The 25,936-nt window shown below is 33.3% G+C and overlaps 1 protein-coding gene across 3 annotated transcripts in view; it reads left to right on the top strand.

Annotated features, from left to right (window-relative positions):
* Window positions 1-25,936, top strand: part of NOVA1 (NOVA alternative splicing regulator 1) — a 142,226-nt gene that overhangs the window by 97,797 nt on the left and 18,493 nt on the right. For 2 of the 3 annotated variants that reach the window (XM_027746124.2, XM_027746122.2), the window contains 2 exons: window positions 10,530-10,696; window positions 21,112-21,183. In XM_027746124.2, the coding sequence (XP_027601925.1) occupies window positions 10,530-10,696; window positions 21,112-21,183 (239 nt within the window). The remainder of the gene's footprint in view (window positions 1-10,529; window positions 10,697-21,111; window positions 21,184-25,936) is intronic. The other variant, XM_027746123.2, reaches the window with a different exon arrangement.

Genomic DNA, 25,936 nt, shown 5'->3' with positions numbered 1-25,936 from the left:
TGGCTAGTGAATAATGAACTATGAAATCTGAAAGACTCCACAAGTATTTAAGTTTTGAGGGCAAGAAAAAGTCATTATCTTTATTGACGGCAGGTGATATTAGAGAAAAAAAAGAATAGACCTCCTCAGGCATATATATATGTGTATATATATATGCATATTACTGCCATTCATTGACTTGCTAATGAATGTGAAAAATTGTGCTTTATTTGGTTAGATGATGTCATCTGAGCCTGTCACAATAACATTAAAAAACATATCAGAGCACTACCACCCACTCTGATGCTGTTATTTCTGATAAGAGATCATAAGTTTTTGTGAGCATAAATGCTCTTTAATAATCCAACTCTTGCTGGCCAGTGTGATCCTGCTGTAGGAGTGCCTATCCCTAAAGCTCTAAATCCTGTGATGGAAAGTGTAGTACCAAGTGGTACAGGAGGATTAGAACAGTGTTAGTATGTCTCTTCCCTCAGGAGGATTACTGGGTTTCAACTTCTTTCCTGAAACAAGGACGAAGGTATGCAGTTAGAAGAGTAGGGAGAGCAGAGGAATAGGGACTGCACTCTCCCTCTTCCCCAGTCCCAAAACGTGTACCTGCAGTGCTCCTCTGCTGCTGAAGTAGAGAAGCTCTATGAGCATCCCTGGTTTTGTGTTGGGGTAAAAAATGGACTTAAAAAGTTTGTTTAGCGCTAGGCCATTCCTAGTACAGAATTCATATAGGTAGTTAGCATAGAACGGATACTGTTCTCAAAAGTTCACATTTCTCATCTTAAATCTACTGTGATCCTATAAAAATGAGCTCTCAGGCAAATAGAAAAAGGGGACAATTTCACATGTATTTGTAGAGAGTCTGATTTTTAGAGGGGAACTTATCTTTTCTTGCCTATTCAGGAGAAGAACTGGTCAGGTTATTAATTCTGTAAAGCTTGTTTTGTGTCATTGCACAGCAGGGTCATGGAGGAGTATCTGAGCATCAGTAACTTACTCAGATTCATTAGAAATTCCAGCCCACGAGGCGACTCTCTTGAAGACTATCAGGGAAAAAACTGTGCTACCTTGGAGTCATACGAGATGCAGATTCCTCTTTCCCACTGATTTCTGAGGAGATTTTTTTGAGCATGATGTTCAGTGTATAGTTTAGCTTGTGGGGAGAGCTACACTTTAGGCAATTATATAGTAGTTTTATTTCAAGTGGATTTGTTTTTCATGGTGGTTTATACAGGTTGCTTGTGTAATGTACACATTACATTAATTCACAATGTTTTAATGTTCTCTTTGCAAAATGAAGGTAAGTGTTTACCCTGCCTTCCAGGTAAAGTTTTCTAATCACAATGTGAGTGTGTGGTTAGATTTGATTTTACTGTTTTAATATGAAATCTTTTATAATTTTTTTTAGCAACTGCTTTATAACCTGACAGTCTCCATCAGAGACAGTATCTTGTATGGATTTGTGTTAGAAATTATTCTTCTTTTAGCTTATCAAATTCTATCTGATTTGAGATACTGGAAGATTAAAAGATGTCTGCTAGATATTTAATAAGCACATTTAAGGTTATTAAAGAATTTCTATGTTAGAATATATGGGAAAGCTTAAACCAGGACCTGTTAGAAAAGTTTTTCTTTCTTTTTTTTTTTTTTTTTTTTTTTTAAAGGTAAGCTTCAGGTTTTCCATCTTAAGGAAAAAAAAAAAGAAAAAAAAAAGAAAAAAGGGAGGGGAGTAGACATGACAGAGTGCAAAAGAACCAAATGTCAGATATTCCTTTCAGCAGTCTCATGAACTTGATGTAATGCAAGAAAAGGCATGAGTTTTTCTTGTAGACATATTATATGGCAAAATATTTATGAATTTATATAAATTTTCTGATGGGTGGAAATGAACCTGACATTTGCTTTTGAGGAAAATATCTGTTTATTACACTTCCCTTTACCTCTTTACTGCATCAAAATCATTTTACGTAATGCTTTATTCCCACACCCAGTCAATGCTTTTAATGTTGCTATAGTAATTATTTTAGCTTTAGTATTAAGAGGAATTCAATATTTATGTTGTAGCTGTCTCTGGAAAAGTTTCCTGTTATGTGCGTATATAGCGAACCTTTGAAGAGCCTAAACTAACTCTCACAGTTCTTGTATAGGTAAGGGAGAGAGTTTCTTATCTTTGTGGGATGATTCCATCTAAAGGTAGATGGGGTGCACTGTTCATGGATGTCCCCGTCTTTCTTAATCATATACCATGGACTCAGTGCATGAATTCTAGAAAACTAAATTTAAAGGGAGACAAATGCCATTCGTGCAAAAAAGCAACAGAGTTGCTATAAAAGGGTTCCAATCTGACAATCAGGAAGGAACCTGGAAGACAAACGAAAATAAGAGTGGCATACTGAATGCTTGAGCCATAGTCACAAACTCTTTCTACTTACTTACCATATAAATCCTGTACTAGAATTCCACTGCTGGGAAGCAATAGATTTAATTAAACATACAGCAGATACAATCCGCTGTGGGCAGAAGATGGATTTAGACTCACTCTTTAGAAATGAAAAAAGAAGGTGCTAGATATGAAAAAATGTCTTTGTGCTTGCACACTTGTTTGTATGTGCCTATTCTGCTTATGGGCTATAATGCCTGCATCAAAATGGGAACTCATCCTGGTTTTGACATCCAACATTCTACTTAGTCGGAAAGCAAAGGGTGTATATATCCATCTTTGTCTCTTTCATTTCTGGACTGCTATGTAGAATAATTTTAATGATACAGGTGCTATAGCATGTCTTTTTACATTTTATCCCTACCTGGAATTACTAATGTTTGTCTTGAACATTATAGATAAGGGTGATCTCTTTCAGGATCATGACTTAATTTAAAAAGCATTCAATATTAATAAGTATACTCTTAAAAAATCATGTTTCCATGGTCATATGTCCATGGTCAATATTTACTTGCAATATATGGAAAAAAAATATACATGCAATTACAAATATTTTAATAGAATCTAGACCTTGAGTATAGTGCATTTACCTGAAGCTTGGTATTTGCTGCTTCCAAACAAATGAGTAGTAATAACTGTATTATGTGATTTGATTTCTTGAGAAGCTCAGTTTATCCAGGAGGATTTTCCAAAGCTTTTCATTGGCTTTTAAACTATGGAACTTGAGAAATATTTTTGAGGAGAAAAGCTCCCTTGGTGATTTCAACTGTTATGACTCTAAATTATAAGATGTATCAGTTCCTACAATTTCTCAAAGTCTATATTTTACTGTTTAAATGGGTGCGTTTTTCTCTTTGGTATTTGTACGTGTAGGAGGTATTATAAACAGAGGTTCATATTCCTATAGCATAGCATAAAAGCAGTAATTGCCAACTGACCATTACTTTGCATGAAAAATATTCTCAAGTTCTTTTGTTAATATGAAAACTAATTCCAGATATCCTGAAAAACACGTCATTTTTTTCTTTCTATTCTGCAGTCTCCTTCTAAATGTAAGGTCAGTTATTTCTTTTCTTCAGCAGATAGGTTCTTGTAGTACTGTTGTGTGTGCTTGTTTCTTAATGATTTTGAAAGCATTGCTTTTCAGAGACTTTTATATTTTCACCAAACTTTGATATTGTGTTTTTATTACATGTTTATTTATTTAGATGCTTACTGTTCGTTATTAGGGGAAAAATAGTAACTTTGTGCAATATTCCAGGCACTCGTAATCTTAAAAGTATGTGAATAAGCAAATTATTATATTAAATTATTAGAAAAGATGTATAAGTACCATAGTAGCAAGCTCATTTCCTTTTGAAAAAGTGTTTATGAATCAGAAGTATATTGATGTACCTCAACCATGTTACCACTGTTAAGAAGAAAAATTGAAGCAGATTTCTCTACGTTAGCAGAGAATACCATATCATTTGGGACCCTAACATGTGTCTCTTTTAATTGTTGGAACATGCAAATAAAAATGAATAAATTTATTATTTTGTATTTTATTTAAATTCTATGCTTTGTATTCCCATTTTTTTCTCATTGAAAGTGTTATGATGGAATCATGTGGGTTTTGTTTAGTTAAACAGTAGTTCATTTGTTATAGATAATTTTACAAATAACATATTGAGACAAACATTCCTGCAAACAAAATTAATAAAACCATAGTACTTCACAAAACCATAGCAAGACAAAATCTCTGGCCTTTTTGTTTGGTTTTGGAGAAATTCACCAGCTTTTACAGTGGAATCTATAACATTTTTATGAATAACTCTTAAACAAAGACTAATAGTTGTAATCCTAAGACGGTTCAATAATAATCAGGAATTCTTCATCTCTCTTTATATAACTAAATTGCTGGGAAATCATAACCAAATCCTTAGCTGATACATAACAAAATGGTTTATATTCAAGGGATTGTTTACTTTGTAAGATGATTCATCATCTCTTCTAAGCCTTTAATAATTATGAAGTCTGAATTTTTTTATTTTCCATGGTTTCTCTCTCACATAAGAATAATCTGTTTCTTCAGACTCATAACTACGGTAAACCTGGATTTGTGTAATTCAGTCTTGTGACCAATTCACAATGGACTGTACACTTGAAGTTTTCATATGATTCTGAGGATTCATATAGTTCATAAATTTTACAATGTTTTTAGACTTAATCCATTTCAATATCTGAATTCTAGTGAGGAGGTCACTTATTTAATTCAAGTAAAAAAAATTGGTATATATGTGGGTATGAATATGTATGTACACATATATATGCATAGCTGTCCATATGTCATATCTAAAAGATGTGTTACCAACACGACTTCAGCAGTCAGGTTCTTCTGCTAAGGGTGGCTTTCTGTGAACACCTCCCTATTTGTGTGAGTGTTCTGCGTTAATAATTCCAAAATTATTTTGTGCAGAACATCAATGTCTTAGAATTTCTACCAGCCCTTTTTTCTCCTTTCAGTTTGAGAAGTCTAAGATCACCAAGTTTTGCTTTGAGAGAGAAATGTCTTTCTGTCTGTGAAGAATATGGGTACAGGCTTTATATTAAGACCAATACAATGCTCTGTCAACAAACAAAGGTAAAAAGCGCAGGAGAGAGATAGGAACTGAGAGAAAACTTTCTTGTTGAGATTTCTATGACACTTCACACATATATGGGCTGTTCTTATGTGTTACATTTAAGATTGTGTACATTTTATCATTTGTATGGCAAAGGTTTTTCATATCCATTTAAGGCATTATGAAATACTGCTAATGTATTTGAATTTATAGCATTTTTATTGTCTGACTTTAATCGCTGAGGTTTTACGCAAATGTAGAATGGAAATGTTACATGCAAGGAAGAGTTTGTCATAATTTCATGTTAAGCAAGTTATTGACAATTTTTATTTTCCTTGGGAATGGTATCGAAGCACAGGCCTGTTTTACCAAGAGCTTTTGCAAGATTTGGCTGAAGCAATCTATGTGGTGTTATATAGAATCCCACTCTACCGACCAGTTGATCATGGGTCACAAAAATACATATATGGGAAGTTGGGGTTAGTTAGACTGCTGTAGTGGGCGCTCTTAAATAAAAACCTTAATGGAAATAAGTTGTGAAAGACTGAGTGCAGCCTTTCATTTAGTAAAGGTTTCAGCTTTGGCTTCTCTCTCAGGTTCTCTCTTAATATCAATGAAATTGGCGCCTTACTCTGGAAAAATACAAGGAGATTTAATTAATGGATGTACTGGGATTACCCTGGGCTGGTATTGCATTGTACTTTTTAGGTTTTCAAGTTCTCTTTAAGATTGACGTAAAAGCCCAGTGAAAAGTTTATAGAGTCATATTAAGCACTAGATCTTTCTGAAAGGTACAGTGTGTTCCCCAAAACATTTCAGCTAAGGTTCCTAAAACACAGAAGCACATTTAACATTCAGTGAGCATTCCTGTGAGTACAAAAGAACTCTTACACGTTGAATCAGAGTCTTTAAGAAAACATTTAAAAGTTTAGTGGCAACCATATATAGATGTTTGCCAGTTAAATACAGAAATGCAAGCATCAAAAGCATCAGCATCGTTTATCCTGTTGCATCTCTTGCATTTATTCCAATGATTGCTTTAAAGGGTGTATCAGTTGTCTAATAAGTAAACAATAACCTTCTCAAAGAAAAAGCTCTTGATCTGTGTTTTTGAAGTTCTTGACAAAATTAGTGTGAAGTGCTGTCCAAGTATGAGAAATAAAAATACAGTTTTATAGGCATATCATGAAATTGTAAGATATCCAAGTCTCAGAGTGGACTTGGGTGTCAGGGTCTTTTTCAACTGGTTAAGGGAAATATAAAAATTCCTAAAAATTAAAATCTTTTGGGGCCATATGAGAGTTTGGTACGCAGGGGTTTCTTTTCTCTCTTTGGACTAAGAAAAAAAGATCCATCACTTTTGACAGAGGATGGCCAATGGCCAATTAGAAAAAAGGGAAAACCCCTTTTCAGAGAAAAGAAACCTTTTTAGGCAAAAGTGAATATATTAAGCTTATCTGAAAAAGGTGGGATTTTGAAAATCCAAATGGTCTTTTCTCCCTAAAGAACTCAGTGTGAGACTAAAGCCAGCACTCTGAATAAATTCTTTCTTTTTGTTTCATAAGTTTTTGCCATCTTTCTAAATTCAAGGGAAAAACTTTTCTCACAGAAGGATATTTATCAGAAGTAAAATTTTAGATAGTTAAATGAGGTGTAAGGAAAAATGAACAACTAAAATAAAGTTACTACAAACTGTCTAGATTTTAGGTCTAATTTATTAGATTTCAAAACATTTTTTTATTTGCTTGTTTGTAAATTGTGTGATGCCTGTTAATGGTTTCATCTTTCCCTCTCCAGTGGAACTACAGAGATAATACCATGTCTGGTTTCATACTGAAAAAAAAAAACAAAGGCAAAACAGGCCCAAAAGGTTCCCCCTAAAAGCTAAAAAAAATAAAAAACTGATTAATATTTCTTTGGGTTTTTTCTTTGTTGGTTTTAAAAATCAATTTTTGATGAGTAGTACAGACAAGTTTTTTTTGTGCATTTACATTCTGCCTTTTTTTTTTGATTAAAAAAGTTAAAACCCACACATGCAAATTGAATTTTAATTCTGATATAAGGGGAAAGAAACCGTGCTACCCTTGCTGAAAAGTAGAGCACATACAAATACTGAATAATTTACTTGATTTCCTTAGAAAAAACAATCATTTCATGATTGTAGCAACATCAGCAGCATGTCTTTAGATTTTTTTTCATATTTTGTAGCCACATGCAAGCTTCTGTCATGGACTTTATTATCATTGAACATACATAAAAACAGTTTTCTGGGTTTATTTAATGTACAGGGATGATGATCACCTACTCTACATGTGGCCATTTTCTGTGTCAAAATTATTCTTTTCTTGTGTATGTTTTATATCTTCATATGTAAAAGGCAGTGTACAATACCTGACCCTAATACTTGTTTGAATTGTAGATAATTTAAAAAATAGAATAACTTCATGTTGGCTATGCTTGCACTAAATAAATAAAGGCACTGATTACTTGGATTTTCTTTAAGTCAACTATTTCAAAATGTATTTTAAATACATACTTTGAAAATCATATGACAAAAAGTATGTTTATAGATGGCTGAGCTTTTTGTTCACAGCAGTGTGAAAAAAGGAGTGGATACAACTGTTGAACAACTGAAAATGATAAGCAAATTTGACGATTTAATTCATACACTAGTGGAGCCTAAAAGGTTTTAAAATAACAGAAATTTCACCAACTTTAGTGATTCATAGGCTTATTTTTGTTATATAGGTTGGTCATGTAGTTGGCAGTTTTCCTTTTGCATGACTTGTAAATTATTGTACTCTACTAACTGAGTGAAAACTATTCCAGTTTTGTGAAGGAATATGACAATATCACTTCAGAAGATTAAAACAATTACAAACTACACATGTGTACAATTTCTGCACAACTTATTGTACAATTTGTTTTTTTCCTGTGGACATAGCTCTTGAAGCAAAGGTGCTACTGATGTGATGTAATTTAAATTGCTATTGTTGTGATGCAGTTTAGAACTTTAACTCTGTGTAAAATGTGCTTTTTGCACAATTGTATTTCTTCATGGAACAGTGATTTCCGAGCACTGCATCCTGGTTTATACATACTAAAATGTAGTGTGTTTGGTCTGGAGTATGACATAAAGCATATCTTTGTTTTGTGGCACTTTCTAAAATAACACTGATTGCAGAATACCCTTTAGTCACTTAGTGTCAAGTTTAACAAAATTCTTACTTAGCATCGACTGTTTTCCTTTCAAGTGTTTTGACAGAAGTCATCCCTGTTAAGTGCTTTCCGAACTGGGCTCCGGTAGCTTGTCTGTAACCTGATCTGTGTTTTGTTTCAGTGTGTTGTCTGCTGACCTAGAGAACACATGCATTAGCTGCATTGATCAGTGCACCTCAGATCTCATCATTTAGGAGACAATTAATACTGCGTTGTAAAGACTCCCCAGAGCATTTTCTTAGAGCTGGATTGCTTTACGCAGAAACCACAGGAGCAAAAGGAGGAGGGAGCCAAGTAGGAAAAAGAAAAAAGGCATTAAGAAAGCTTTACCTAGAAACCAAGTTCCTTTTGCTTTGGTGACTTTCACTCATGTCATTCAAACACCCTTTTCTGATGGGGCACTTGGAAAAGAAAATTGACTGTATTTTGAAGTTGATTTGTTGAAAGGACACTGTTAGAGGTCACATAAATATTCTAAAATGTTCCTCTTGAGAAATATGCATTTGATTGTGATACTTGTATAACTTGCTGTTAAAAGTGTAATAATTTTAACTTTATATTTCTTTCAAGGATTATTAAACTGGCATCTTTTCAAATATTGACATGTTTTAATCCTAAATTTATTTATTTTTAAATAACATACTTAGTAGAGAAGAAAAAGGTTTTCTTATTGTCATTTTTGCTGTAGTGTTTCTTCCAAATTGTTAAATTTCAGGCTGCCTGATACTTAAGATAAATGACAGATTTTAAGTATACATGAATATGTTAAGTTAGCAAGGAGGTAGGGCTCTTAGTGTGGTAATAAAATATTTAATATTAAAGATCATCCACAGAAGCAGGTGAGAAACAGTAAACCCCAAATTTTGCAGATTACTAAGGTTACCATACTATTCGCTGTTAAAGACTATGTTGCACTGTTGTAACAAGCGTATCTTCAGATATGCTTAGGATAACAGTTGATTATACAGACATAAAATTTATAAAAGGGGAATTTTAGGGAGAAGGTTGCTTACCACCCAACTAATATGTTGTGAACTTCAGAAATTGTTGCAAATTTGTTAGTATTTACATTACATTGTAATTTTCATCTTTTTAGGTAGAGTGAATGAATTTTATGTGAGGAAAGATTCATTTGTAGTCTTGTCAATAGTATTTACTAGAGGTATGTCAAACAACAAAAATTATTATCTTTATTTTGTGGTAATTCCTTGGCTCAGATTTGCTATTTTGCTCCCCCTCCCAATAGTCTTGAAGCAAAATGTGCACTGACATTGAATAGAGATACGTATCTGGCATATCTTTGCAGCACAGTAATATCTCGATAGTTAATGTTATAATTTTCTTCTGTTAGTAGAACTGTTTACTGGTATTTGAAGGCAACAATGAGGCAATAAAAATAATTAAATTTCATATATGGTAAGTGTAAAAAATGTGTTTGTGGAAGTATGTATTACATGAAATTTCAAAGTGGTTCTACTTGGACATCTAGGTTGTCTTGTGTTGGTATTCCTGCGGAATAAAAGTGGAAGCTGCAATATTCCCTTTAAGTTTTTTTTTGTTTGGTTTGGGGTTTTTTTTGTTGGTTTTGGGGGTTTTTTTTGGAGGTTGGTTTTTTTCCCAGCTCCTGTTAGATCCTGTTTTCCAAATCAAAACTGATTTTCTGGAACCTATTCAAGTGGTTCGATATGTGGAATACAGAACATGGATTTTTTTCAGTGAAATGTCATACTTTTATCCTTAGGATCAATACTGGGGAGTGGACGTTATATTCTTTCTCTAGTGAGGATGTATCAAGCTGTAATCCAATATGTAAAAAAGTCTTTTTTTGCTACACAGTGAAGCCATACATAATCATCTACAAACAGTCTCATCACAAAAAAAATCAAGGAAGTATTTTTCCACAGTTCTGCATCCATCTTTAGACATCCTGTAGATGTTTTTAATTAAGAAATCAATAAAAAAGAACTGGTATGGGCTTTTTTTGTAGCACAAACAGAACAATTTTAGTTTGGAAAAAGGTTATGCATACTCTAACTGATATTATCCAGGCTGACTTGGAAAGTTAGTGTTTGTAGGATCTACACAAATAGGAGTTGTTTAAAACATCTTCCCATCATCATGTCATCTTTTGGAAGTCTCTCCGTTCATTTATATGTTTACTGAGGTATTGCTAGTTGGTTTACTAAGGTTGCTACAAATGCCATCTTTGTGGCCTAATTGAAGCAGTTTGTAGGATCTTGAAGAATCCTCGTCATGCAGATCAACTTTTGTATTTGCAGGTACTACAGAGCGGGTGTGTCTGATCCAGGGAACGGTGGAAGCACTAAATGCAGTTCATGGCTTCATTGCAGAGAAGATTCGAGAAATGCCTCAGAATGTGGCGAAGACAGAGCCTGTCAGCATTCTACAGCCTCAGACCACTGTTAATCCAGACCGCATCAAACAAGTGAGTTTTTGGTTGGGAATAGAGTCACAGCAGCTCCTTAGAAGTCTTAAAACTTTAGGGCTGCAAGGGGTCAACATAACATGTTCTTTAAAAAAATGTTGTTTTACACTCTAGTAACCTGCTGGTACTCTTTTTCCTTGTACTTACATGTTCCCTGTTTTTCAGCAGTTCTTTTAGACAGTGTTTTATAAGTTTCAATGCCATGCTCTAATGTGTTTCTTTACTGTATAAAGTGATAAAACACTTACAGGTTTTAGTTCAAGATTGCTGAATTTTAATCTTAAATGATGAACCTCTGTAAATCATTAGTGTTACTAAAAAATCACAGATTAACTGAATGTTTCCTACTTTTGTGTATATAAATAAAAACAGAAATGTTAATTTTTTTTTAGACCCTAAATTAGATACTTTAAAATCTTAGCTATAAAAACTTGGGATGTTTTCTACAATTATATTTTGTGTTATTTTTGACACCTTTTTACCTATTTCACACTGACTTCTTTCAAAATTTTTGGACAATGCAAAATGTATTTGCAAGGTATTATTGGCCTAGTATTCTTTATTCTTTAATTTCTGTAAAAACTTTAATTAAAAAAACTTTGGTCTGTAAGAAGAATGGGAAATATGCATCATACAGGGTTTTAAAATATTTTCTATTGTATCGAATAAGAAAAGGATGAAGAAAGAAATGAGTGAACATTAGTAAAATTTTGTCTTGTCTCTCTGTCCTATATAGGATAGATTTTAGTTTCTTACCTCTCCTATGTGGGAAAAGATTGTTTTGTCCTTCACACTAGCAAGATTCAGTTTCTTGTAATTTGGTAACTGTGTGCAATTACTTTACTTTGTATATAGTGACATACACAAAATACTTATATGAAGATGTGTTTGAAAGGGATGAGTTTGGAACAGACTACTTTAGATGGATGAAGCTATGCATAAGCCATTGATGATTTTTAATATTTACTACTATATTATTTTTTCTTTATAAAATAATTTTATATAAAAATTACTCAAGATAATTTATAAGAAAAAACTAAAAAGAAAGCCCCAATTTTATAGGATTAGTTTCTCAATTATTAGACATGAAAATGATTATGCCTGAAAGAAAGAAAAACTTGAAGTGAACTATATTTTAAGTGGCTTTTCTGCTAGTAAAATATTAGATTTTATGCCAATACTTCTTAACCCAGTGGGAAATGAATATTCTCTATTACAATAAAAGGTACTTTTCCCCTTAACCATGAAATAAAGCTAATTTTTAAATAAGCCGGTAAGATCCTGAGAAACTAGATGACAGAGCTATTTAGTGACATGTCTAAATACTTCCTCTCTTGTACCTAAAGATGATTATCTTGTCCTCCACAGTTTCCTTCAGAAAATGTAGTTGCAAAGTTGTTGAGGTTGTTTTTTTTTTATTTTGGGTGTTTGTTTTTATTGGTTGGTTGGTTTGGTTTGGTTGGTTGTTTAGTTGTTACTGGTTTGGGGCTTTTTTATTTGGATTTTTTTTTGTTTGTTTGAGGGGTTTTTTTTGTTTGGTTTTTTTTTGGTTGTTTGGTTTGGTTTTGGGTTCTTTTAAGCTTGGTTGGTTTGGGGTTTGATGGTTTGAAATGTTAAGTTCAATTAAATTCTGGAGGGATGGATTAGTGAGCACAGGCACTGCTAATGAAGCTAAGACAGAATAAAGTACAATGTATACTAGCTCTACATCTTAAAATTTAAATAGATTACTTGTATACATACAGGTGCATAATAATGTAACTGCAAATATTTGGGGATATGCACGTGCATATGTTAAACAGTTTTAACCACAATGAATTGTTTAACTTCTCTTTTATTGAAGGAACATCTATTCATGATAAATTAATACACTATAAATATTGACTCAATAAATTCAAAATTCTTTATTTTTACCAAGAATTGAAATTATTAGGTAGAGTTTACAGTGAATTAGTCTGTCCTCCAGTGTCAGAATATACTATATCTTAGTGAAAGACATAATAACTCAATTTAAGTATTTAAAAGGATAATATTTTATAACAGGTTATGACGATTTATAACTCCAGTGTTGTTATTTTTTTTAATAGCAGACAGATCACAATTTTACTAAAATGATCAGTATGATGTCTAATACAAGTAACTTAGAATTTTTTTTATAAATAAACCTTATTAATTGCAATTTCTTCTTTTATACAAACTTCTACATGGTTCTTCCTGTCTCAGAATGTTAACCAAAAACACTGACACATGAAGTATTACACGATTTAAGATGGAGAGTTGATTTGAAATAATAAATTTTATCTTCATTTAGGAACTCTGAAGATGTTTCTACCAAAAAGCAAAGGTAGTTTTCTCCCCATGAAAGAAGATACCAGTAGTTGAAGCCTTGCGATGCCACCCATGTCTATATGAGCATGCATCTCTCATTTCTCTATTGGTATTTCTTTGTCTTGGGCTGCTTTATACCAACACTCACCCTAGAGAAAAGAGCTAAGAAAGAAAATACCTCATGGCTATAGATTCAATGAAGAAAGATGGTTGGTAAAACCTTTGCTGACTGCTTGAGTTTCAGCACTTTCTGTCTTCAAGAAAGGCATGGGACACACAGAGGCTGAGTCTGGCCTGGAATTTCTCCTTATTAATAGAAGTAACTATCTGAACATTCTGTCTCTTTAACTTACGCTTTTTCAGCTTCAGAAGATTTGCAAGCAAGTCTGTGTGGTTCCTTTTGAGCCTTCTCCAGTGAGTTTTTCTGTATCTCCTAATCCTATGGACTTATCGGTAGATACTAGGTAGTTGTCTTCTCCAAGTAGGTGTGACAGATGTTTAATCGACAAATGTTTGCATCTTTATCTCCACACAACATAGACAATCTCTTCATAGATGTCAACCATCTGTTATTTCTGAGTATCATCCAACAGTAACCGATTCCTGTGCCCTTTTACTTCCCAGAAACTGCTGTGAGCTTCTAACTTCTCCTTTTCTCTCTTTATTAATTGCAGTGTCATACCAACTCTTTCAAACCGCATTGTAACTCAGGGGTTACAAACCACATTCTATTCATAAATGATCATGAGCCTGAGTTTTTTTGTCTTTTTAATTAGCGTGCAAAGCTTTAAATTTCACCTCTAAATTAATAGCAGCTCTTATTAACAATTGAAAAGTCTACTTAAATTGGTCTTATCACATCACCTTCTTCAGAAACTATTACAGCTTCTTTGCAGGTTAGTTGAATTTTCCTTCCAGCTTTCAGTTGTTTTACAGGTAGCAGGTGTTGTAGCAGCCTGTCCAGGAAGCACGTGGAAGCAGAGACAGCCATTGCAGAACTGTGCATTACATGGAAGGAAAGACAACTTATCTTAAAGATAACTCTGCTTCAAACAGGAGTTTACACTCTTTGGCCTTCTTAGATCCCTTCAAACCTGAATCATTCTTTGATTCTACGAAATTTTTCTACGCTATCAAAGCATAGAAAAGGATTTAGAATTTCTTCTTTGAAAATCTAGAGTAAATCCTTCACATATAGAACTTCCAATTAAAGTTTTCATTGGAACCAGTTTCACTTCAGCTTTTTCAGTAGATAATTAGTGTCTCATAAGCTAAATTTCTGTTTATTACTCATGGTCTCAGACATTTCAGTCAAAATCTGCAGAAGTGAATATCAGAACTCAGATTTGTAATTTCATGTTCCACTACTGAAAACAACTGCTTTTACTTCAGAAATGTTGATCAACAACAACAACAAAGAAATGTTCATAATTTTTAAATAAAAAGTTTTGTTTTCAAGTGCTTAAATAGAATCTGATTTTAAGAATGCACATCTGAAAATATTGGCTTAAATGAAGGATTTTTTTTTAATAGGGCCTTTGTTGTTTGGTTAATTTGGGTTTTTTTAATATAGGTTATGAGTTCTTCAGACTACAGAGACTCAATAGACTTCATAGAATCATACAATGGTTTTAGTTAGAAGGTGACTTAAAGATCAGCTAGGTCCAACCCCTCTTAGACAGGGACACCTTCCACTAGACCAGGTTGCTCAAAGCCTCATCTAACCTGGCTTCGAACACTTCCATGGAGCATCAACGGCTTCTCTGGGCAACCTGTTCTACTGCCTCAGCACCCCCACAGTGAAGAGTTTCTGCCTAATATCTACTCTAAATCCACCTGCTTTCAATTTAAAACCATTATCCCTTGTCCAATCACTACTCTCCCTGATAAAGAGTGTGTCCCCTCTGCCCTATAAGCTCTCTTTAAGTACTGAAAGGCTACTATAAAGTCTCCCTGAAGCCTTCCCATCTCAAGGGTAAACAATGCCTATTCTCTCAGCCTATCTTCACAGGAGAGATGCTCCAGCTGCTGATCATCTTTGTGGTCCTGTTCTGGATCTTCTCAAGCAGGTCTTTCTTTGCTGGGGGCCCCAGAGCTGGATGCAGTTGAATTTTCCTTCTAGTTTTCAGTTGTTTTACAGGTAGCAGGTGTTTTAGCAGCCTGCCCAGGAAGCACATGGAAGCAGAGATGGCCATTGCCATTTCTCCAGGTGGGGTTTCACCAGAGCAGATAGAGGGACAAACCCACCTCTCAACCTCCTAGATACACTTTTGATGCAGCCCAGGATGCAGTTGGCATTATGACCAGTGAGTGTACATTGCTGGATTGTATTCAGTTTTTCATCCACCAATATGCCTAAGTTCTTCCTCCTTAAGAAACCTTCATGGATTTCCTAAAGTGCCTCTCCCTTCTGATAAGCCTTTCTTCTTTTTATCATTCATTTAAGGCAACAGTCTGTCACCTAGATGAAACTTATTAAAACGAAGAATATGAGAAAATAGCTCTTACAGTTTTCATTTGAAGTAAAAAGTAACAAGTAGCTTCATAGATCAATGTCTTTTCATCTAGTCACCAATTTCTCAAACTTTCGTCACTTTCGAACATAGGTGAAAAATCACAGCAGTTACCATTCTGCAATATATAGTAAGATATGCAGGTGTTTTTACAAGTTACAAGAACAAAACAAAACAAAAAAAGTTGTCATTGTTTACTAAAGACTTCTGTAACTTGGATCCAATGGCAAAAGTTTAGCATTCCGTAAAAGTATGTACACTATATCCTGTCCCTCATGTGCTCTTGACTTAATTCTGGTACATGATCAGTGTTCTCTCTTTCCTTTCAACAGTGTTGGATATAATCTCAATATGTATGCAAAACTGTTTATGAATGCAGTTAATGCTGTAGCTTATTACTAATTCTTCTGTACTTCAGAAGTGGAATGAGAATAGAATATTTTGTTAAGGGATGAGCAGCAGCATTCAACATTGCAGAAATTCTCAGCAGTGTTTTGGTTTTTAAGAAAATTATGAAGTTATATCTTTGTAGTTTTGATGGTGTCTTTCTGAATTCCAAAGTAGCCCAGAATAAAAAGGTGGCCTTTTCTTCTAGGATGAATCTTAGATCCATATCTTACGTGATTTTTTTAGACCTATGCCTAGTTATATACTTGAGTTTTCTGGTATTTCTATGTAACAGAATAAACCAGATCTTGTAATAGTTTTGTGTTACTGTGACAAGTTTTGAAGAAAGAGAAGGTCCCGATTCTTTTTTGTCTCTTTTGCTGTAATATTAATCCTGAATCGTTCCCTCCATCCGGAGTTGCTCTGATGATCCAAATGGCACTTGGTGATTTGCTTTAAGTTTCTTACCCCTTCTTGGCCTCAACATAAGATAATCATCCTTTAACATCATACTTAACCCTACCTTTTTCCTTTCTCAAAGTCAGGTTCCCAAGAGTTCATAAATGCAGATAAGTTGCCTCTTAGTCTTTTTGTATTTCCCTATACCCTGTCTCTTTTTCTACACAAGAGCAAAACCAAATGCAAAGAGAATGAAATATCATCAAAATTTATTTGTTCTTTACAAAAATGAAAATGAAGCAAGAAAAAATAGATCACTGAAGTCATCGAAGTAGCCTTTTAACAATCCAGATTGTAAGCAAATTTTTAATCCTTGATTATATCTTTTTCCAAATTTTATTTTTTGAAATGTGTTATATATTTATACAGTTATCACTGAGATGAGAATCATTTGCCAAAGTTACAGATTAAAGGAGATCACAGCAAGTAAAGAAGACTCTCTGTTTAGACAGGCTTATCTCTGATACTGTTGAAAGGCTAGTAATAATTAGTCTTTTAGGTTGTTCAGCACAGTGGGACCTTGCAGTGCTCTCTGTTTCTCATTTTAGCTGCAAAATGTATTCAACTGTTTAATATGATAAAAGATAACACCTTTTCTTAAAGTGTATTGTGATATGGATTTAAGCAAATCAGTTTTGTCATCACATTAATTTCAATTATTTAAAAGCACCAGTATTAATATATGCAAGGCTGAAACTCAGTATTAGGTTAGTATTAATGCTAAATTAATGCAGGTAATGTTATTGCCAAGATTTCCTTAGTTTGGCAAGCCCTTTAGTGAGAAACTAGAAATTGATAAGCTGTAAATACAGTCTCACCTTCACTTTTAAATGACGTTCTTTCTATGCTTTCACGTTTCTAACCCTTATTCAAATAGTATTTAATTTTATGCCTTTTCTTTCTACTCTTATCTATATAAATATACTAATAAGTACTGAGAATTAAATTAACTGTCTCAGTACAGTTTTATTATTTATTACCCTTAAGTAAGTATTGAAATTTTTTAGTGCATATATATATAAATATAAGGGTGTCATCATTGTCATTGAAAGAGGAGTCAGAGACCTTTTGGAACACCATGCAGATGCACTGTATATAATCTATGCTGCCATGATACAGCTATATCTTCACTCTGCTAATAAAAATATGAAGTATGGACATACGATGCTTTGACCACATTTCTGCACCCTTTAGGGTGTCATGCAGACTGAGACCAGTCTCTCACAGTACAATCAGTGCTTGTAAGCAATAAAAAGAAGTATTTCTTTGGACTTTCAGAAAGTACTACAACTCAAATATGGCTCAAACAAAATTTTATCTCTAAAGTTAAGCTCCTTTTTGAATACTTAAAATCTACTTTCTCAAACATCTCTTCTAGAAGTGTTGGTTAATACAAGAAACACACCCTAACCTGTAAATATAGTCTTTCATTAATTGTCACATAAGTAATAGGAAAGGAAATAATATTTAGAAAACAGAGAAGATTAATTACATCATGGCTTGGACTATACCATTCAAGACACAGCTTAAGAAAAACCCAAAGTCTTGGAAGTGGTGTGTGGTAGAAATTCTGACTTTTTTTTTTTTTTATAACCTTTTCAGGAAAGCTTCAATTACACTATGCATATAGCAGTCTCAAAAATTGAAACTCTGTGATGTAAATTCATCTTAAGATTTCTAATCACTTTATACATCTAATTCCCAAAAACCTAATAACTACTAAATTCAAGTGCTTGCCTAATGCAAGGGACTTGCCAAATTTTTTTAAAGAAATCATTCGATGATGCGTAACAAATTAAAATATTTAGTTCAACTTTCTTTAAGAAGCAATTTTGCTGAAAAGTTTTTGCAAAGCAATTGAGTGTATCAATAAATGACTTATCAGCCAGTGGAAATTCAATACGAAATTCAAATGCCTGTTCCTTTTTATCTTTTTTTTATGTTTGAGAAATCACTTTGTGTTATTTTGATATAAAAGAAATAAATTGGTGTATCTGGAGAATTATACAGAAGCATAAAAAGCAATGAATTTTTACAAAATACTGTCAATTCTTTTATATATGTATATGTAGAGATATATATGAAAAAATAAAAGCAGTTATGTCAGTGAACAAGGTAAGAGTGATTAAGCCTCAATTTCAAAAAACCTGATATGCAAAGAAAAAAAACACCAAAAATACAAACCAAAGAACTTTATTATTATTTTCAGTATTTTGCCATTTATATGGCAAATATATATTGTGTATATTGGTAAAAAAGGTATATGCCCATATTTGATTCTTGTTCATTAATACAGTCTTGCTTTTAAATTTATTAATCTCTTTTTCCTTTGTATTTTATTTTAAAAAAGCTTTTGCTAAAATAAATAATGAAATGCTTCTAGTTAATAGATGCGTTAGTTCAACAGTTACCTGAAAAGGTTATTATCACTCCTTTTTTCACCACAACCATATATTTCTGTGCTTTAAGAAGATTGATATGAATTGAAATCTGAGATGTTTCCAGTTTCTTAAATAATTTGTGGTATCAGTGATTAAGCCATTATTCAGTGTTAAATTGTTCTACCTATTTCCCTATAAATACATTAGTTTGAGTTAATAATAACTGTGAAGAACAAGCTGGGTTTCCTTTTAATAAGTGGCCTAGCATACCAAAACAAGATACAGTACCAAATGCCCTAGTTAGCAGTGGTGTTGATAACACAAACTATCAGTTTTTTGAAATATTTTCATCAAAATATATAATCAATTTTTTTTTTTTTTAGTAGTTAAGGATGGGAGTTTAATATTTAACTATAACAAAGAAAACCTATTGGGGTATCCATTCTTTAGAGAATTTTGGTTTGGTTGGGGTTTTTTTTGTTTTGGTTTGGTTTGTTTTTGTTTTGGTTTGGTTTTCAAGTTTAAGCTTAAATGACAAAAATCAGTTCATTGTAATTTCAGACTTTGGTAAGAGAAATACTGCATCATCTCATTAAAATCACAAGTATAATTCTAAAGTTGAATGGGCTTAGCCCTGTACTATTGCAGAATCAGAACATCTATTGCCAAATAATCTTAGCCCCTCACAAATGAACCCCTCGTGAATGGACCCATGTTTGGTATTTAAAGACATGGAAGAATCCTTTATAATTACCTTGATTTTTATAATATGTAGTTCCTGCTGACCAGTAGCATTTTACCAGCTACATATTTTTTATAATGTCCTATACCTAGTAGTATTTTTCACTTAACCCTCTTGAAATGGTCCCTGTTGATGCTTAAGCTGTGCATATTTTCTTTTGTTTTGATTGCTTTACAACATGAGTTATAAGTTGGAAACACAAAATAGGGATCTGTTTCTTAAGATTTTATTTTTCCTGTTTTGACTGCTTGTTTATGTACAAACTGTGAAAAATGGATCTTCATACTGTTTAACATACCTCTAAAATATTTGTGTGTGCATATGTACAAGCCCTTATTTTGCTAATACACAACTTTATGCATTCACAGTGTCTCAGCTTTCTCATATGCATTAAGAATTTTAGTGCAAAAGTATGTATACCTATTTTATGAGGGACTGTCAATGATTGTAAGTAACAGAACCGCTGAAAGTGTGAAATTTTGCTTTATTTATTTCTAAATAGTTTTGGTTAGTAACTATATGAGCATATGATAAATTCCATTGTATAGCACTTTAACATTTTATTTCTTGACATAAAAGTAGTGTAATTTTGGATATTTTATAATATTTATATATTGCAAAGATGTCAAAAAATATGCTTTGAATAAGTATTGTATGTTATGTTTTGACAATTGGAATTTTACCTTTTCACTACATTTATAAAAAGAAAAGAGTTTTTCTGTCAGGATCTAATACTTTTAAAGGACAAATGTGTATATAAATTTTTTAAACAGAGCAGTGCTTTTTTAATATGTTCAAGAATTAATGTTAAGCATGTGTATATTATTTAGAAACCATGATCAATAAATATGACTCTTAATTCTTTTTTGTGTTTATTTTGAACACAGGGCTATAATAAGCTATTAACCTTTGCTCAACTAAATGAACATTTTTAATGCTAATCATAAATATATTGTAGTTATTTGTTGTGAAGGTATTAGTTGCAAGCTCATCCATCATGAAATTGATGCTTACATTTTTTCACCTGCTTCTAGATTAAAAAAGATCAATGAATATTTTAGCTGTTAGTATATTGCCAAAAACTCAGTAGCTTCAGCGTAACTGTTGTAAGGTATGGAACACAGCTTGCTGGCTATAGTCCTTGCTTTAGAATGGTGCATTATAAAGTGCCAAAGTAAATGCCTCTTATCTTTCAGACATTGGCCCTATTTGTTTGTAGACTGATAACTGTTTCTAGTGTGCTCATTGAACTTGCTGGAATTTTTGTTTACTTATGGTCTTCATTTTCCCCAAGAGGAGGAGAGAGGAAAGAATATATTCCTCATGTGGTCAGCGTATTTTTGAGTATTTATGTGAGTTCACCATCTTGATTTCAAGTCATGAATTTGTTTTTACATGCATAAGCATGCATATTTACATGCATTATTTATCCAATTGACTTTAAATTCCATTAAGTTCCAATGAGTAGGAGAAAGATTTTGTCTTAGGCATTTTTTATTTATTTTAATTTTCTAGTTATGTTATTTTGTTGGTTTATTTATTTTTTTAACTGTTCAGTCTAAGGCTTGTAAAGGTTGATTTGCTCCTGAACTGCTTTGTTCCCAGACATTGCCATCTTCCCCAACTACCACCAAGTCCTCTCCATCTGATCCCATGACCACCTCCAGAGCCAATCAGGTACAGTATCATCCTACCATCTACACCATACTTTTCACGGGTGACAGCTTGCAAACTGGAGAAAAAGATATGGTGGGTTAAGGATTTATTCGTTCATTCACATATATACACCCATAACCATAGTTATCTAACTCTTGTTAGAATTTGGTAAATTAAATTGCAAACGATTTACATCTTTTAATTTATTTTGTTGGGCTGCTTTAAAATCTCTTATGAAAGCAAAGTATCTTTTAAAATAGTTGGGGTTATTTTACATTTGGTTTGATTAATAAATTGCAAAGACACAAAACTGGTATGTTTGTAGACAGAGTAACTCTTGGTTTATGTATATTTATGTATATATGCACACACATATGGATCATTTCCTGGACCATTTATAAATTAGAATAAGATTACCACTAATACCATGTTTAAATAGCTGGAATTCAACCCAGGAATGGCAAACAGACTTTGTTATTTACTTTGAAAATTTTGAAATGTGTTTGTGGACAACAACATAGGGGCATTATTTAAATATAATATAAATGAAAATTTATTGATGAAGAATGAAGTAAAATTAAATCTCTCTAAAAACATGTTAAACTCATCTAAGTAAGTTCAATTAATATCTTATTTTTTAAATGCATAAACTGTTCTTTTAGCAGTTTTTTAATTATACTGTTTTATTTCAATTTAAACTGGAAAAAATATGTCCAGTTCATTATGTCCACAAATTATCATACTATGTATCTTTGTCTTTCCTATGAAAATTGTTAAAATTACTACATACCATGATCTTTAGAACTTATTTATGCTTAATTAATTCATTATTTATTTTTAATGTACTGTTAAACTTAATGTACTCTGTGTTCAAATAATATAAGTATTAAGTATGTGCTAACTGCACACAGTCTGTTTCAGTTAGCTGAATGTTGCTATCAGATCTTGCACAAACATCAAAAAACAGAAAGGTTTTCTTCACAAGCTAAATTTCCCCTGGAAGTTAACATTGTTATTAATTACTAATCCTCTGATATTTTCTGAACTGCTTAGAACTTGCTGGTGGACGAACAAACAATTTAACACGAACGGAAGCATATTAAAGCTTTGACCAACACATGGCTGTCTGTTGAAAGGGATATCTAATGTAGAAAGTAATGAAATTTAGAAAGAAATTGTAGAGATAGAAGAACTACTAAGAAAAGTATAAATTGCGATATCCTTCACTTCAATTTGAAAGCCTTCTTCATCAGCCTGCTTCCATTCCAGCAACAGTTACTTGGCTTCATCATCATTAAATGACAAAGATAAAATCTTTGCCGACAGCTAGGGATATTTTATGAACTCTCTGTTCAGCTTTTATTCTCTCTCTCTCTCTCTTAATTTTAGTACTTTGTTTATTTTAATTAGATTTTGAAAATGTTGAGTGCACAGATAGTTTTTTATAGGGATTTTTCTATTTGCTTTCTTTCCCATTTTTTAAAAATTATATCTTGATGATCATTATTTGGAGAAAAAGGAAGAAATACTTTTATTTACAGGAAATACTATTTGAGTATGCTGTTTAATTAGCATAAGAGAAGTACTTACTTTGCATCTGTTCTATGATTTTTAAATTATCAAAATTATAGTGTAGTGTATAAACTTTAAATGACTTTTCAAGAGCTAAAAACGCTTATGTTTATAGAAAGTTGTTCTATGAGAATATTTACAAGTAATATAGCTGAATACACAAGCCAAGTGAAATGTATGCTTTGTGTCCTGTCTATATCCCACATTACACATTTTAATGCATTTTATTCATAACCTTTGTTCAATTCAGTTTTCACAAAAATAATCAAGACCTTTTTTGGACAGCATCAAAACTGTATATATGAAGAAGAGTAATGAGTTCCTTTTGGAACTGCTTTTATTATTAACCATTAAAATTCCTACTAATTTATGATTATTTTATCCCTTCTATTATTTTCAAGTGATTTCTGGCCATTCTAGCAGGAAGCACAAAGCGCATGATAAGGCAATTAAGGCCTTTCTGTTCATTCTAGTGATAAGTGACGTAGCTGGCAATTGTTCCCAGACTGTAGTAGTGATTAGCATTCAGCACCAGTATATCGACAAGTATCTGCACTGCGGCTGTCACACAAAAATAGGTTCCAACACAATAATCTCAAACCTGTCCATAGTCATGTAAGTACTCAATAGGAGAGTAAATAGAGAACAACAAATGTTTGTTTCGATATATGGTTGTTGTAAGATGACTCTCAAAAGAAAATAACCATTCAGGTATGTGTTTTCTCACAATATGTTATATTATGATAACAGGAGAGAACTTAGTTAACTGAATGGATGTCAGGAAATTCAGTGTTAAGGTGTAAGATAAATTCACAGAACACTCTGTTGTGTGGATATAGTAGCATATCAAGCTTAAGATCATTCAATTTTCTGTAATATTTTACACATGAGAAGATGATATTTTGTATAAAAGATATTTAATTACTTAATTAAACAAGATTTTTAAACTGGATTGGAGGACTCCCCATAAGTCATTGTAATTAGAGAATTGTCACAGAATCACAGAAAATGCCAAGTTGGAAGGGATTCACAAGAATCATTGAGTCCAGCTCCTGGCCCTGCACAAGACCAGAGTCACACCATGTACCTCAAGAACCAAACAGTTATTGAACTCTGTCAGGCTTAGTGCTGTGACCACTTCTCTGGAAAACCTGTTCCAAGGCCCAACCACTCTCTGGGTGAAGAACCTTTGTATAATATCCAACTAAATCTCCCCTGATACAAATTCAGGCTGATCCCTCGGGTCCTATCAGTGGTCACCACAGAGAAGAGATCAGTGTCTGCCCCTCCTCTTCCTGTCATGAGGAAGCTGTAGACTGGGATGACTTCACCCCTCAGTCTCCTCTGCTCAAGGTTGAACAGGACAAGTGACCTCAGCCACTCCTCATACGCCTTCCCCTCGTGGCCCTTCACCATCTTCATTGCCCTCCTTTGGACTCTCTCTAACAGCCTAATATCTTTCTTATATTTTGGTGCCCAAAACTGCACACAATATTCAAGGTGAGGTCGCACGAGTGCAGAGTAGAGCAGGACAATCCCCTCCCTTGACTGACTGGTGATGCCTTGTCAGGCCCCATAGCATATGGTTGACCCTCCTGGCTGCCAGGGCACTGTTGACTCAAGTCTGTGTGTTGATGAGCACAGCTATGTGATCCTTCCCACTGTACGAGCATGTCAGTTGTGTTCCCCTGACAGAGCTTGAACAATTTCTAGACACTCTTTTTATTACAAGAGGAAAATAACTCTGCCAGCAGAGGTCAGAGGAAGCTAGGCAGGAAATCTGGCTTGTATTAGATCTTCCTTTTAATGACTCACTCTGCCTCCATTCAGATGAGATCATAACTCCTTTGTATGACAGTTTCAGCTTTTGATGAATTGTTTTTGGAAAAATCTAGTGTTGATGAACTACTTGTTTTATGATTCTCAAGAAGAGGATAGCCTCTAAAAATGTCTTATCTAGTGGAAGAAAACGGTTTCTTCAGAACTGTCATGTGTTGTGTTATACTGGCAACATTCTGTTGCCATGGATGCAACAGAAACCTCTGCACTGGAAGTGGTTTTCGCTTTAGTTCTTTGTTCCAGGAAGTTATACATCCGTCAGTATTATTCTTGTAAATCTCTTGTTAATTTTTTAGTAGAACTTCCTTAGACCTTTATTTGCGCTAAAAATCCATACACTGCAAATTTCCCAAGGAAGAAAGAACCAAAGAGGCAATAGAATTAGGTACATTTCCAGTAACTTTGTCTTCTCCCTTCCTGTCTGCCTATTGTTGAAAAGAACTCAATCTTTCTATATGTTTAGACTGAGAGTTTCTGTGTTACCCCCTCATGAACTTTGTCAGCTTTGTTTATAGCTTAGCGCTGACAGACATATAGCTTCAGTGGTGAAACTGTTCTGCTGATGCCCATGGAGCTAGCAGAATATAGATTTACTTTTATTTACCAGAAGGAGAAAACCAAGTTAACTTTCCTACAGTACACTTCAAGAGGCAATTTCATCTCAAAAGCAATGAATAATGCAATAAACATCATATAAAGCATGCTTGCTTTTCCTGTATAGTACCTTGTAAAGGTACAGGTTTAATACTTATTTTAACAATTAAGTTACATTAGATAGACAAGTGTTTCTATAGTTAAACTCTTTACATATTTTTATTTGTTTACAAGATTATTTTTTCTTTTTATCTGCCTGCTTTACTGGTGTTACTGTAATTTTAGAGGGAGAAATACAAGTGACATAAAGCTAAGCTTTGTATTTCTCCTTTGTCTATTTGATAAACACCTGTAAATGCAGTTGGGAACCCTTGCATGTTTCATTCTCCAATCCTCCTTTTTCTATGAGATTGATACAACTACCGAGCTTTGCTACTGGTTTAAGAGAATAAAAGGCCAAAACACACATTCCCATTTATGAGTGAGTCACGAGAGAGATGGATAGGAGTCCTTTCCCCTTGCCTTACAGTTTAGATAGGCTTAAGCTTAGTAATATAACAGGATTTATCATAGCAAACTTTGTGTCTATTTCTTACTATGTAAACCTTTTATTTTCAATTCTTTTTAGTGCACTATTTTTCCCCATGACATTTGTATTTTTTACAGTTATATCTTCTATTTTGCTGCTTTGTTGTCGCACCTGAAACTCTTATTCTATCATTTAGTACAGCATAATATAAATTTTGTGGTGTGCAGATAGGTGTAGATT

The sequence above is a fragment of the Pipra filicauda genome, unplaced genomic scaffold (assembly GCF_003945595.2).
Source record: "Pipra filicauda isolate LSUMZ 115617 unplaced genomic scaffold, ASM394559v2 scaffold11_size5308982_pilon, whole genome shotgun sequence".
Classification (NCBI taxonomy): domain Eukaryota; kingdom Metazoa; phylum Chordata; class Aves; order Passeriformes; family Pipridae; genus Pipra; species Pipra filicauda.
This window is presented reverse-complemented; position numbering and strand designations above follow the sequence as displayed.